The sequence below is a fragment of the Moschus berezovskii genome, chromosome 9, assembly GCF_049115385.1.
Source record: "Moschus berezovskii isolate FMDL1 chromosome 9, NW_MosBer_1.0, whole genome shotgun sequence".
NCBI lineage: Eukaryota > Metazoa > Chordata > Mammalia > Artiodactyla > Moschidae > Moschus > Moschus berezovskii.
Window position 1 is genome coordinate 42,694,882 of NC_142468.1, and position 15,973 is coordinate 42,710,854.

At 44.5% G+C, this 15,973-nt stretch overlaps 1 protein-coding gene across 1 annotated transcript in view; it reads right to left on the reverse strand.

Annotated features, from left to right (window-relative positions):
* Positions 1-12,799, reverse strand: part of SHC4 (SHC adaptor protein 4) — a 136,634-nt gene extending 123,835 nt beyond the window's left edge. Inside the window, exon 1 of the mRNA XM_088839590.1 lies at positions 11,832-12,799. Coding sequence (XP_088695716.1) covers positions 11,832-12,416 — 585 coding nt within the window. The 5' untranslated portion in view covers positions 12,417-12,799. The remainder of the gene's footprint in view (positions 1-11,831) is intronic.
* Between the last annotated feature and the right edge of the window lie 3,174 nt (positions 12,800-15,973).

The window sequence follows — 15,973 nt, forward strand, 5'->3', positions numbered from 1 at the left end:
TGAAGATCAAAGACCATGCATACTGTAATTGAGGCCCAGCACAGCCACATAAATAAATAAATAATTTTTTTAAAAAGAGAGAGAGAAGATAAAGAAGAAGGCCTGAGAAAGTTAGAAGTTACTTGGGTTAGATTTTTAGGAGTCAAATGCTGAATCAGATATTGATTCTTTTATTCACAATTACCTCCAAATGCACAGCCCAGGTTTATGCACTTCATCCCTGTGACTCAGGATTCCTCAGCCTCAGTATTATTGACACATTGGGCCTGAGAATTCTGCATTGTGGGGGCTGTCCTGAGCATTATAAGGTGTTTAGCCACATCCCTGGCCTCCAGTCTCTAAAGGCCAGTACTTCCCCTCCCCTTCCCCTGTTATGACAACCAAACATGTCTCCAGGCATTGCCAAATATCCCCTTAGAAGAAAATAACCCCTGACAGAACCACTGCACCAGCCGGATTCAGCAGAGGTTCCCAAATTTCCTGTGCATCAGAATATCATAGTGGTGCTCTGTCCCTCAGTCATGTCCGACTCTTTTTGACCTCATGAACATAGCCCACCAGGCTCCTCTATCTGTCAGATTTCCCAGGTAGGAATACCAGAGTGGGTTGCCATTTCCTTCTCCAATCATAGAGTTGTTTAAAATGCAGATTTCTGGGGCCCAGCCTCAGAGATTCTGAACCAGCAAATTCAGGATGGCCGGAGCAGGGGGATGGAAGGGATTGGGAGTAAAGTAGAAATTTTCAGTTTTAACTAGTATTTTTAACTGATATAGTTGATGCTTGGCAAACTTTGAGAAATACTACAATGAAGATTAGATGAAGTAATAAACATTTTTCCAAAGGCAAATGCTTTTCCCTCTGCTGTACTGAGGGAAGAGGAATGCTGACTAGTAAAGAAATAGTAGCCAACTTTAGAGAAGAGGGCAAGCCTGCCCTGGTGAGCACCATAGGGAAAGGCTTAGGGAAGACAGTTCTACCAGGGTGGCACCACTGGCCAGGGGAAAGGATGCCAAACAGAATGGTAAAAACACCAAAATCAAAGCTAGTCTATTTCTTTTTTTTTTTTTGCCCAAAGGCACTCCTAGAACTTTGAAAGTTCATTCTTCTCCCCTGACCTGAGACTTACCATGTGACAAGCTCTGTGCTAATCTTTATACATAAATATTTTTTCACTTAATCCTCTCCCCCACACGAGAAAGCTTTATCAACCTTCGACATTATTTCTCTAGGAAAATTCATCATCCCAAAGAACTGATAACACAAACCAACTTTGCCTGACACGTTTTCACAAAATAGGAATGGCCTGCACTAGTCCTGGAGCCCCACTACTCTCGAAAACTCTGAAAAAAAGAAAGAAAACTCTGCAACTCTGTTAGGATGGGAAGAGACCCTCTGAGTGGAGAAGGCCACATCCAGGTTTCCTGGGTCTCACCCATTCCCAATACTCCGTCCCACTGCAAAAAAGAAAGAAGCCTCACCAAGGTGCCCAGGAAGAGGACATTCTCAGCTTCTCTCCCAGGTATTCCAAAGTGGAAAACAAAAGACAATGTCACAGGTGGTTATCAAACTCGGCCACCTTGCGGGGGAGGGCTGGGTAGGTGGGGACTCGGACAGATGGAAGTGAGTGAAACAGTGGGACTGTGGCTCGGTGCCCACCTCTACTCATCTGTTAACATGTGGGATGGCTAGCCTAGTGCTGTCAGCTCTTCTAAGAAGCCAGAAAAATCCAGTTTTATATGAACGTTCTTGGTTTTTTAAAATGTTGGCACTGATCAAAAGAAAAATTTTTTTTTCTAATTTGACCAGACAAAATATGTCACTAAACTGTTGGTTTATGACCTCTGTGTTCCAGATTCTTTTCTGGGTAGGCACTGCCTGTACTCTGCATTCTTTTCCCTCCCTCCCTCCCTCTCTCAATCCCATGAACCTCCCACAGGTCACATGATTTCCAATTCCTCCCAAGAACTGCCTTCAGCCTCATTTTCCTTCGGAATCCTTGGCTGCCAGTGTCTGCCCTGCCGAATGGGAGCAGCGCCTTCAACTTCATTCCATCTTCCCCCAGTCTTAAGTGTCCGCCCTCTTCTTCCTGCCCTCGTTCTGGGTCCCCCTTCAAGCATCACCTCTTTGGTTCTGGCTGCTTCTGGATTTCCCATGAGCTTGCTTCAACCATCGGTCATCCCTGTTCTTCAGGGGCATAAATGGGAAGGCAATGGGTGGTTGAAACTGGTGGGCCTCTAAGCATTACAGATCCCAATTTGCATCCTGGCCAGCCTCTAGGGAAACACAAGGTCTCTGGAGGGGCAGCTAGAGAGGCTGGATTCTCAGAAGGGGCTCCCAGAGAGGGTAAACATCCGAATGGGCAAAAGAAGTTCAAATGCTGGGGTGCTCCTGCCTTTAGGGAACCATCCACAAACAACGAACTGAAGGTCAGAGGCCTTGCCCCTATTTAGGGGTACAAATTAATCCCCTTGATTCATTATGTGATCCTGAGATTGGGGGACAAATAGTGACCAAAATGGAAAATATTGTCAAACAAACAAGAGAGGGCTTAGTGATGGATTTCACATGATTTTAAATATTTACAGTTTAAATATATATATATACACACACATATTTTAATGACATCTGCAGCCATGAAATTAAAAGACACTTGCTCCTTGGAAGGAAAGTTATGACCAACCTAGACAGCATATTAAAAATCAGAGACATTACTTTGCCAACAAGGGTCCATCTAGTCAAAGCTATGGTTTTTCCAGTAGTCGTGTATGGATGTGAGAGTTGGAGTATAAAGAAAGCTGAACGCCAAAGAATTGATGCTTTTGAACTGTGGTGTTGGAGAAGACTCTTGAGAGTCCCTTGGACTGCAAGGAGATCCAACCAGTCCATCCTAAAGGAGATCAGTCCTGAATATGCATTGGAAGGACTGTTGCTGAAGCTGAAACTCCCAATACTTTGGCCACCTGATGCGAAGAACTGACTCATTGGAAAAGACCCTGAAGCTGGGAAAAATGGAAGATGGGAGGAGAAGGGGACGACAGAGGATGAGATGGTTGGATGGCATCACTGACTCAATGGACACGAGTTTGAGTAGGCCCTGGGAATTGGTGATGGACAGGGAAGCCTGACGTGCTGCAGTCCATGGGTCACAAAGAGTCAGACACGACTGAGTGAACTGAACTTGTACATCTGAGTTTATGGTTGCAAATTTATATTTCCTTACCATCATTGCTATGCTATCAATAAATTCTCATATGATGCCCCCCAACAAATGTTTTCAAAAGTCCAGCTCTTTGAGGCCTCTTGACTTTCCCAAATATCCTTTCAGAAAACTGTTTCAAATGCAAGCTTTTCATGCAGTGGCTACTTGCGCACAACACTGAGGCCTACATCTTTTGGTCACCATGATTTTGATACTTCATTGCAAATCTGACCAGACCACCCTGAGATCCAGAGCTTATAACTTTTAGGAGAGGGGAAGAGACCCCAGCTACCTCATAACCCTGCTCTGAGGAAGACACTGTGACATGGCCTTGCAGCCTGAGCCCTGTGTATCTTCTAGATCACTCTCCTTATGATGAGACTGTCACACTGGGAAACAGGGATGCTTCCATCCAACCCATGTGATGACACAGTATGGTACTAGCTTTAAAGTAACATGAAAATGGAAGTGAAAGGAAAAGCCACATATGCGAAATGGCCCCAAAGGGTTTTAGAAGATGAATGAAATAAGGTCAGTCCATGCATGTTGTACAAGTCCTGGTCCAGCATGGACACGTTGCCACCCACAGGGACCTCCATAAACAAAGGGGTAAAACTGGCAAAGCCAATGCATTTTGGGCTCCTTTCCACCCTTCCTTGCTCTCCTTTTCCTTCTCATTGCTTTTAAAGGCTTTTTTCCTATCAGAAAAATATTTTTATTCTGGTCTTTAAAAAAGACATGTATTCAATATTTCAATCATGTAGATGTGTTTGGCATAGCACATTTAGTTTGGGGAGTGAGGGGAGGTGAGGCAAGATAGGGGCAGAAAATAGAATGCTGGACATATACACTACTAAATAAAAAATAGATAACCAACAAGGACCTACTGTATACACAGAGACTACATTCATTATTTTATAATAAACTATATGAGAAAATAATTTGAAAAATAATATATGTATATATAGATCACTATGTTATACACGTCAAGTTAAGATGACCCTGTAAATCAACTGTACTTCAATTAAAAAAAAAAAGTGTTGTAGACAGAACTGTGCTTCCCTAGTGGCTCAGATGGTAAAGAATCCACTTGCAATGCAGGAGACCTGGGTTCGATCCTGGGTTGGGAAGATCCCCTGGAGGAGGGCATGGCAACCCACTCCAGTATCCTTGCCAGGAAAATCCCCATGGACAGAGGAGTCTGTTGGGCTGCAGTCCATGGGGTTGCAAAGAGTCGAACACAACTGAATGACTAAGCACAGAACAGAGAACTGGCAGTTCTTGTCTGGGTTCTATCACTAAGTTTCTGTGTGACTTGGGGCAAGTCATTTCACATCTCTGAGCCGCTTTCTTCAACTGAAGGTTTTGGATATGGTGATCTCTGAAACACTATCTTCCAACTAATGCTCTAGTGGTCAGGGGTGAGCAGGGACTGGTCAGATCAAGGGATATGTTCAGTTTTAAAGAGAACAGGAACAATGGGTCAACTATGCCAGGATTTTCCTAAGTTATAGCAGAATCCACTTCTACATCTACTTCAAGAAAGAAACAGTAAGAAAATATAATACCCTCATTGCCAAAGAGTCAGTTTTAGCTGGAATTATTTCCTCCCACCTGTATGATGTCTCTTTTATCCAATAACTCCGAAAAAAAAAAAGGGGGGGTGGGGGGAAACAGCAGAGGCAGAAAACCACTTCCATTAGCTGTGCACACACCACTACTCCACACAACCAAGGTCCCACAATTTTGCATAAACCATGGGACAGTCTCTTCAAGGGTTCCCCAGGGTTAGAAATCTTCCACTTTCAAGGTTAGAGTTATTAGACTGCTGATGTGTGTGGCAGGGCCTTTTTCTTTTATCACATTTGCCCAGAGAAAACAGAGAAGGGTTAATTCCTGGTACTCCTATAGACCTTGGATTGGATGCCAAGCCCCAGCATGGCCCCGTTGGCTAGCCCAAGTAAGCAAAGCCATGGTCCCAGAGTACTGGCCACCATCATTCACACTGACCTGCCTCCTGGACCTGCCTGCCCTCTACTCCTCTGGAATCCCATACTTGGATACTGTTCCACCTGACTCCTGTCTCACCATCTCTCTAAAATGTTGAAAACCCGTACCCATGCTAGTGCAAGGTTTCTGCTTTACTGGTGAAGCCAGCTCAGGGTTAGCAAGAGGGTGCTAAGGGCATTCTGTCTCCTTTCTATTGAGACAAAGGTGTGAAAATTTACTTCCTTCAGAAAACAGATCCTAATAGGAGATTTCAGACATTGGGAAAGGGGACATGGGGTCTTAGGATCATAGATAGCATTCTGTTCACTTTTGTTTCAAATATAAGAAAATAAAGAAGTGAAATGACTCATCCCAGGTCACACAGCTGGCTAGTGTCAGAGCCATTACTTTAACCTAGACCTCATAATTCCTAGACCAGTGCTCTCCTACAAAAAAGACAGTTGGGGCAGACGTAACATCATAGTACCATGGACCACATCTAGTGTAGACAATAGGCAATACTAGTCTACAGCCTCAGTATTAAGATACAACATTGGAAAAGGGAAGATGGATGGTGAGAACATACCATGAGATTTACAAAGGAAGTAAAAAGATCGTATTTGCACCCAAAACTGATGAGCCCAATAGGCAAGAAAGTTTTTGTGGGCAAACACATTGCAATAAATGTTTTGGGGAACTGTTATGGGTTGAACTGAATAGCTCAAAAAGGTAAGTTGAAGTCTTAACCCCCAAAACCCATGAGTGTGGCCTTACTTGAAAGTTGAGTCTTCACAGATACAATCAAGTTAAGATGAAGTCATAATGGATTAGTGAGAGCCTTAATCCAATGACTGGTGTCCTTGGACACACAGGAAAGAAAGACATGTGAAGACAGAGGCAGAGACAAGAGTGATGCCTCTACAAGCCAAGTAATGCCATGGATTACTAGCAGCCACCAGAAACTAGAAGAGGCATTGAAGGATTCTCTCCTAGAGCCTTCGAGGGATCATGGCCCTACAGATAACTTGATTTCAGACTTCTAGCCTCCAGACCTGAGAGAGAATAAATGTCTGTGGTTGTAAGCCATTTGGTTTGTGATACTTGTTCCAACAGCACTAGGATACTAATACAGTCTGTGGAAATGGTTGCACTGGGTGCAGCTGAAGTGAGGAGACTGAAATCAAGCAAATGAATGCAAGCAGGCAAGTTCTATGGGTTGCTCCTATAAAAAGTGCTGCCCACTATGGTCCTTCATCTGTGCTACTCCATTTATGAACCTGCAGGACTGCCTGACTTGCTTGGAGGTAAGGGGAGAGGGTGGGAAGAAGAGCACTGGAGTGAGATAAACCTGGATTTGAATCTTCAGTCTGCTATTTACTTACATTGTAAAGTGTAGGGTAGACAATACACTCTTTGAGTCTCAATGTCCTCACCTGGAGAAAAGAGGCTTTCTCCATGTTCTATTGTGAGAACTACTGTGCTAACCTGTGGCAGTTCTGTCTAGGTTAGTTTCTTTGCCTCTGATTTATTCAGTCTCTGAACTAAGTTGTAGGCAATCTGGGAACTGGGTATGGGAAAGGAAACTAATATTTAAATACCTCCCACATGGAGAAAGGAGCTTTAGTGCCTGTAAATGCTGGTGTTGGGACTGCAGTACATTATATATGAAAGTTGCTGAGACAGTAAATCCTAAGATGTCCTATCACAAAGAAATATTTTTTGTTTTTCTTTTCTTTTGTATCCATTAATATATGAGATGATGAATGTTCAGTAAACTTATTGTGGTAATCATTTCATGATGTATATCAGTCAAATCCAGTATGCTGTACACTGTAACCTTACACAGTACTGTATGTCAATTATATCTCAATAAGATTGGAAGAAGGAGAAAAATGCTGGTGATGGGGATCTTCAAGGTCACTGAGATCAACTCTCTCATTTTACACATGAGAGCACTGGTCACGTTGTATATTTTCCATGCTCACCATACACATACCATTTTGGACACCTGGGAGACCTCCACATGAATGTTTGTTGCTAGACAAAGTGAATTGGAAAGACCTCATAAAAAACTGAAATGTAATACTATGGTGGGAACAAATATCACCATGTGGCCACATTTACAGATCTCACCTACCTCACTACTCTGCTCAGACCCAGTCTGGCTGTCCATTTCTAATTTGGTATCTCTCAAAGAATGGTTTGCTAGCCCACTTGAGAAACCTTCAGGCAGTTTAAGGTCTGAGCTTGAACGAAAGTTACTCAAAAATAGTTTCTTGGGATTCATAAAGTATTCTCAGCTGTATAACTGATTTTATATCATAAGACCAAAAAAAAATAGTCATTTTTTAAAGAATATCTAACCTAAAGTCAACTCTAACTTAGAGTAGATGGCAAATTAAGTACTTATTGTGAAGATAAAAGACACAAGACAACAAAATTAAAAGGAGCTCTAACTATGCCATTTTTATACAAAAAGAATACAATATCCTCCAATTCCACCCAACTAACTGCCTTTCTTACTTCGCCTGCTTTAATGTTCCCTGGCACTTACTACATATGACATATTATATTTACTTATACATACATATTTACTGGTTTATTCAATCATGACTCAGCTTCCCTCACTGGAATGTAAGTTCCATGAGGGTTCAGATCTGCTCTCTTAATTCACTGATGTGTCCCTAAGGCCTGGAATAGTTCCTGTCACAAATTTGGTCTACAGTACATATTTTCTCAACAGATAAGAGAATGAATAAAACAGATTTGGGCAAGGAGCAAAACAAAGGAGCACTCACATGATGTGGATAAGAAAGTAGAATATATGGCTGTCTTTTGCCTAAAAGAGTTGTCCCTATGTCCACTAGCCATCAAGAATCTCTCTTATTACTGCACAGTTCTTAGAATGGCTATTATCCAAAAGGAAACAAACAGTGTTGGTGAGGATGTAGAGAAAAGGGAACTCTCATACAATGTTGGTGGGAATGTAAATGGGTACAGTCACAATGGAAAACAGGAGGTTCCTCAAAAATTTAAAAATAGAACTACTATACCATCCAATAATGCCACTTCTGGGTATTCATCCAAAGAATTCAAAACCCTAACTCAAAAAGATATATGCACTGCTATGCTCATCACAGCACTATTTATATTAGTCAAGGTATAGAAACAACCTAACTGCCCATCAATGGATGAGCAGATAAAGAAGATGTGAAATATATATTACGTGGCTTCCCAGGTAGTGCTAGTAGTAAAGAACCCTCCTGCCAATGCAGGAGACAGATGTAAGTTCCTTCCCTCCCTGGGTCAGGAAGATCCCCTGGAGGAGGGCACAGCAACCCACTCTAGTATTCTTGCCCAGAGAATCCCCATGGACAGGGAAGCCTGGTGGGCTACAGTCCATAGCGTCACAAAGAGATATGACTGGAGCAACTTAGCATGCACGCAAATATATATATATATATACAATGGAATATTAACCATAAAAAAGAATTGCAACAATATGGATGAACCTTAAGAGTATTATGCTAAGTGAAATAAGTCAGACAGAGAAGGCAAGTACCATAAATTTCATTCATATGTGGAATATAAAAACCAAAATAAATAAAGCAGAACATGCAGATACAGAGGATATAGTAGAGGTTATCAGAGGGGAAGGGGCAGGGGTGAAACAGCTTTGTAAAGGGGTCATCTCTATGGTGAAAGATGGAAACTAAACTTTTGGTGGTAGGCACATTGTAGTGTATACAGAAGTAGAAATGTAATGTTATACACATGAAATTTACAAACAAGTGTTACTGTCATAAAATAAATTCCTCAAAAAAGAGTATCTGTCTCACTTCTCTACTCTGATTCCATCATCATCAAGAAACCTTTGATTTAACTCTTCCTATGCACATTTTTCTACAGATGAGATTACAATTTTGGTTTCCTTGGCACAATAATTTTCACTGGCACACACAGGGCAACTGGATTCTGCCACTAACTCTTCTTTTGACTCGCCTGTGTGGCACTTAGTCTTCAGTTTCTTCATCGAGGCGTTGAGCTTGATAAATTGTGAGTTCCTTCCATCTTTCAAAGCTAGGGTTTTATAAAAAATTAATAAATTAGGGTGTTCCATGTATTTTTGACTTCCTAAAAGAGGTGTTCACTGGTGTTTCATGTCACTGTCTATTGGCAACACAGTGTGACTCACATAGATCATGAGGTCAGCACTTTTCCTAGGCTCAGTCGTTATCACCAGGAAAAAGAAAGATGGCATCCTCATTAAAAATCTAAAATGCCAGTGGAGACATTCCCTAGGGAAATGGAGATCACACAGCAACTCTTTCACATTGGAAACTGTACATGTGTATTGGTGTGGGGAGGTGGAAGGAGATACAAGAGGGAAGGAAAAGCAAAGCAGAAGACAGATGTCCAGGTGATGGGAAGGCAGGTGCCGAGCATGGGGTAGGAGAATCACATTCTCCCATTAGAGCCTGGAGGATGCTTAAGCTTGACCAGTAAGAAGTACGCACAAACTTTTAGTAGATACATGAAACTATTTCCATGATGAGCTGTGTCACTGTGAGGGAGGGTAAGAGCTGAGTGTCCTATAAATGTATCTTCCTTGGAGGTTTTTGTTATCAATTCACCAAGGCTGCCCCTAGCCTGCTTTCCCTGTAACCCTTTCAGCATTCATTATTTAATGTTCTTTGAGATCTTAATTGTCTGTGTGTGATACAGTTATTGGGCTATCTCTCAAATGTCTACCTTCAGGTCAGACTTCTCACCAGAGTGTTAGTCTTACACAACTGCTATCTACAAATTAGAACCAGTTAGATACCATTACTTTAAACATAATGTGACCCTGTTCCCAACTCACTCTATCACTGACATCGCTAATCCCATTGGGAGACTTACATCTGAAGTTATCTTTCCTTCCTCACAACTCTATCAATAATCACCCACAGCCACTATAAATAGCAAGAAACACACTCAGCAGTCTACTCACTGCTCAATAAATGTTCACCCGTCTGTTATCTGTATGATGATCTGAAATGATCTGCTCAGTCATCCAGGACTATTGAGGTTCTTTTCACAGAGACTCATATTCATCTGTTTTCCCTCATCTTCACATTAATCCATGTTACCATCCCTGGTGCCTAAACTAGAGTAGCTTTCTTATCAGCCTCCCAGTTGCTAATTTTTCCCTGCTTCACAAATAAATTCACAGATTGGTCTTTTTGAAACCACCTTCATGAGGTTGTAGTTGATTTATAAACCTCTGAGGGTTCCTGTTTACCAGTCAGTGTTACATTAAGAGTTTTGGTCAGCTGTTCCCTCTTCCCCAAGCTACCCGAGATCTGTCTGTAATTTGCCTTATTTTACTCATATTTGTTTGATCATCAACTATGCGCCAGTCACGCTCCCTACCACCAGCTACCCTCCAGCATTCCCTCTCTTTTTAGTTAAGCCCAGCATGATGCTCCCCTGCAGTAACCACAATGATATCTGCCTTTGGACTTTGCTAAAATTCTTGCCCTGCCAGGAATCTCCTGTTTTCTGCCAATAAAGATCTGATAGCTCTTCCAAGATGCACCTTCCCCTGAGGGTTCCCCTATGAATGAATCCCAGACCACAACAACCTTCCCCTTTTCCTGAATTCCCTCAGCATCTCACACCAGATACATGTTGCTAAATATTGTTCTATTATTTCACCTGTATTTGTTGGTTTCCCTGATTGAAATTGTGAGCACTAGAAGAAAAGAAGCCAAATCTTCTTTTACTCAGATATGGAATGGAAAAGGGCAGATGCAAAGCCAATAAGGACCTTGATTTTGCACATGGCTCATGGACAAGGCCCCACGGCCACAGTGTAGGCAATAAAGACAAAAAAGTGTGCCCCAAAGACCTAAGGCTACCTCCTAACACAAGACTAGAGACTCAGCCATGTTTGGAGAAGTGTTTGTTAAATGTTGAATTAGATTTTAAAAAACAGTTCAGGTCTCTTACACACTATGTATTCCTCCAGCACAAAAATCTCTACTGAAACACAATGGCCAGTATAATTTACTAAGTCTTAATCACTAATCAGATTTGAAATTCTTGACTCTGCTTGTACAGAGTTCTCAGTCCAGCAGGGACATCTCAGCTTTCTCTATGAGAGGTTGCCCCTACCCCTGGCAACTACCTGCACTAACATGTAGCACCAGTTCATGCCCTTGAACCAAAAGTTGTGTGATTTCAATACAGGCCAGATAGTTGTAGGGAAACCTATAAGACCACCTTCCCTTCTCTGCCCCCTCCAGCTACACAATGTCTTATGTGCTTGCATGCTAAGTCTGCTTCAGTCATGTCTGACTCTTTGGGACCCTATGCATGGACTATAGCCTGCCAGGCTCCTCTGTCCATAGGATTCTCTAGGCAAGAACACTAGAGTGGGTTGTCAAGCTCTCCTCCAAGGGATCTTCCCCACCCAGGGATCCGAACCCATGTCGTTTAGGTCTCCTGCATTGGTAGGTGGGTTTTTTACCACTAGCACCACCTGGGAAGCCCCATGATGACTTATCCAAACCTAAGACTCCAGATGATGAGCAGCCCCTTTCAGAAAGCAGAGAATATGCCCCTTGTAGAAGGAGTGCAGAGAGGGAAATAGACTTACCCTCACGTAGTAGTTCATGCCCAGCCCCAACAGGTGCTGCACAAAGTGTCTGTCCTGTATGTTCCGGGGGGTTGGTTCCCCAGGGCCGGGAAGTGGGCAGGCGTTAGGAGTTAAAGAGGTCGCCCTGTGCCCCAGGGGGTCCCGCTGAGGCGGAGGTGCTGGCACGGCCCTATTGAGACTGGTTTCAGGGGAAGCCGGGCTGCTGGGAGCCGGGTCCTGGCTTTCCTGGAGCTTGAGTCGAGGTACCTCTTTGGTACCCAAACAAAAGTTTTTCAGACTCAGCAAGGTGGCTGGGTTGGCCAGCTTTACGCTGGCCATGCGAGGGATCAAGGTGCATAATGGGGTGGGGCTCTCCTGGGAGGCCAAGGCAGCATCTTCAGCGGGCAGGTGAGGTGCCAGGGCGGGGTAAGGAGGTTGCGGCGAGCCCTTGCTCCCGGTCGAGCCTCCCGGGCTGCCTTCGTCCAAGGACGTGATGGACTCATTCCGAAAGCGGCTGTACTTGGCCCTGTGCAGCATCCCGGGGTGCCCGAAGAGTCCTACATATAGCACGAGTCCTGCCAGGCTGTCCTGACCGCGTTCTCGCATAGCCTTGGCAGTGCTGAAACAGGATACTGTTGCATAAATCGCCTCGCCGTCTGCTAGATAAACGGAACGGAAAACAAATGCCTTAATGCCCCATGCAACTTGCGGCAGCAAGCTCTCCAACTCCGCTCTCGCGCTCGCCCGCCTCGGCTCCGGGTCCTCGAGGGTAACAGCCCAGGGGAAAACGCCTACCCAGCTGATTTCGGTCCCGTCTGTGGCCCAGCGGCAACACCCGGTGTTCTCGCCGGGGATTCCTTGCTGGGAAAGCTTGGACCCAGCCTCGCGGCGGCGAGGATCGCTCACCTCCTACTCTTGGGCACAGAACCGGGCGGAGAACCAGCCAGCCGGTCCCGCCGCGCCGCCGGCGGTGCGGGAGCCTTGCAGAAATATTTAGCGCCCCCCACCCCCATCCTCCCTTCTGCACACAGGAACTTTCAAACCTGCTCCCTCCGGTTCCCACAGGGCGGGGCAATGTCTGGCCTATTAACCCTTTATTTGTTCCAGTGATTGTTCATTAAAAAAAAAAAAGGAAACGTCTATATGAGCCAAAGGCCCTTCTGCCTGTGTTCGTTTCTCCTGATGGCTGCCCTCTCTTGGAAGATCTTGTCTTGCATCCCATCTGGGCCACAAGCCAGCAGTACTAGTGACAGGCGCTCCTCCGCATTATTTCTCTGACTTGTGGTCCTTCCGTGTTCCTCAGAACCCCTCCCAGCCTGCCCACCCTGGCTCAGAGCTTCCCTCCCTCCCCGACTCCTCTCAGAGCTTGCAGAAGCCTCTCTGCAACAGAAGGCTGAAATGTGCAGGATGATACGCAGCGTGTTGAAATTTTTATGAATGAACTTTGCTGAATGAATTTCTCTCTGTGTGTGCAAGCTAATAAATCTGTGAATGAAGCTGAGAATAGCTGTAATTGACTGATGGTCTCAGGGGTGCTTGGTTTTTATCCAATCAAAGGGCAGCTTGATGACTCATGCACCATAAATATACTAAACTAGTAGCCAGGAGAAATAAAACTGGAGGAAGAGAAGGGAGAGATTTTATTCTGTGATAACAATGAAGGGGTTAAAGGGTAAAGCAATCTTTAGTATAAGTCATCAGTAAGCTGGGCAGCAGGTTAAAATTTCCATTTTCTTTTTCGCTGAGATGGCTGGGAAAGCCAAGCAGAAGAACTAAAAATTAGATCATTGTTCCACAGATATTAGAACATATGGTACACAACTCCTGTGGGAAGCCCATGATGCATTCTTCTTAGAAACATAGTTCTTTTTTTTATTGATTGCTGGTTCCATCTCCCTCTGGTGCAACTTCCTGTACCTATCAAATGCATTCTGAAGACATGATGACAACTGCAAGAGACTTAGCACACACCACTCCGGCAAAGGAGCTGAGAAAGGGAAATGCAGGTTCTTTCTGGAATGGAGAAGAGGAAAGCACTGAAACACTGAGAGGATGTGGGAAGCATATATCAGAAGAGAGAAGAAAATCTCAGCTGAAAGTTACATTTCTTGGTGGGCCACGGCTTTTGCATCTGAAATTGCTCATTAATTCAAAAATTAAAACAGATTGGCTGCCCCTGGAATCAGGGACACCACCTTCACTGTTTTACTGCCCATAAGGCTGCATTAGGCTCATGTATATTTTTGACTCTGGTGGCCCGAACTCCCTTGAGATCCAGACACAGAATTAAATGGTTACTCCTGACCAGCTAAAAATGCATCCTCGCTGACTTCTGGCTTCCCCCCCACCGCCCCACGGCTTGCCCCAGAAATTCTGCACCTTTTCACATCCTGTCTGCCAAACCTGTTAGAATGGTTTTTCCTTGGGAAGGCTTTTTTGCATCTTCATAAAATTTCCCATCAATGTTCACTGATCTCCTCTCTCTGCCATCAGACCTTCTCCTGACAAAACTGAGGGGAGTGACTAAGCCAGTTGGACTCCACATCCTTGGGGCTGAGGAGACAGGCTCTGGGCAAAATCGTAAAAGCAAACTTCCTTTTTCTTTCCACCTCACCTCTCTTCTTCTCTCCCACGGGTTCCCCCCTTGTTGTTACAGATCCCATGCTATGCTGCCTTGAGAAAGTCACTTTACCTCTCTGTGCCTGAATGTTCTCATCTGTTAGGAACAGTGCCTAATGGAGATGCTATAAGGGCTCACGAGATAATCCCTGTAGGGCACTTGGCACCGTGTGCCACACAGTGCCTGCCTCACCAAGTATATGACTGACAGTGTAAAGAAAGGCCATTTGAACCTGGGTTGCCTGCCCCTGAAGCTGGTATTCTTACTCCCTACAGAGTAGAGTCTACACCATCCTAGACAACTAAAAAGAAAAATTAGCACAAAGTAGGAGAAGTTGGGGCTTCTCTGGTAGCTCAGCTGGTTAAGAATCTGCCTGCAATGCAGGAGACTTGGGTTTGATTTCTGGCTTGGGAAGATCCCCTGGAGGAGGGATAGGCTACCCACACCAGTATTCTTGGGCTTCCCTGGTGACTCAGACAGTAAAGAATCCACCTGCAATGTGGGAGACCTGGGTTCAATTCCTGGGTTGGGAAGATCCCCTGAAGGAGGGCATGGCAACCCACTCCGGTATTCTTGCCTGAGAATCCCCATAGACAGAGGTGCCTGATGGGCTACAGCCCATAGGGTCACAAAGAGTCAGACATGATTGAGCAGCTAAGCATAGCACTGCACAGAAGTTGAGGAAGCCAGCACGGTTCAAAGAAACTATTTTCTAACTTTCACATGGGCCTGGACAAGGAAGGAACAATAGGAGCCTGCCAAGTTGATGTGAATCTTTGCTGAGTCTTCATGCCTAAGTTTGATCCCTGGGGTCGATACCTGGGTTCGATCCCTAGGGTGGGAAGATCCCCTGGAGAAGGGAAAGGCTACCCACTCTGGTATTCTAGCCTGGAGAACTCCATGGACTGTACAGTCCATGGGGTCTCATAGAATTGGACATGACTGAGCAACTTTCACTTCATGCCTAGAGGACGGGGTACCCCAGGAGAGCTTGCTCACCCAGGCAGGCACTGTTCTGGTCGGGGGCTCAGACCAGTCCCTATTCTTCAGGAATGAGTCCCAGAAAGGGTGAGGAGGGAGGGGAACCAGGTGGGACCAGGTAAGGTAAGAAAGCAGCCATGGCCTCTGTGGACTGCTTCTCTGTCCCTGAGGACCCTGGAAATCTTGGCTTTCACAGTCATCTCTGCCTGGGCCTTTTATGAGGTGAAAGAAACCAGATCTGCAGCTGGGGAGTGGGGAACAGCCTTAGAGGCTCAGCCAGCCCAGCCAGGCAGCTTTCAGTCCAAAGGCAGAAGCTGAAAAACTGCCCCAACAACCTCAGAGCAGGTTTATTAACTGAGTAGATCTCCATTCCAGGTGGGTGGGTGGGCAAGGCAGATAACTTCCTTTTTCCCAGAATGTCAGAACATCTTCTTCAATTAGTAACAATGAAAATAGTATTAATGAGACCTAAGAATTATGGAACAAAAGACAGTTTACCTTCATTCACATTCAACCATACAACTTTTGAAGACCATCACTAATTTCCATCACTGCCTTACAA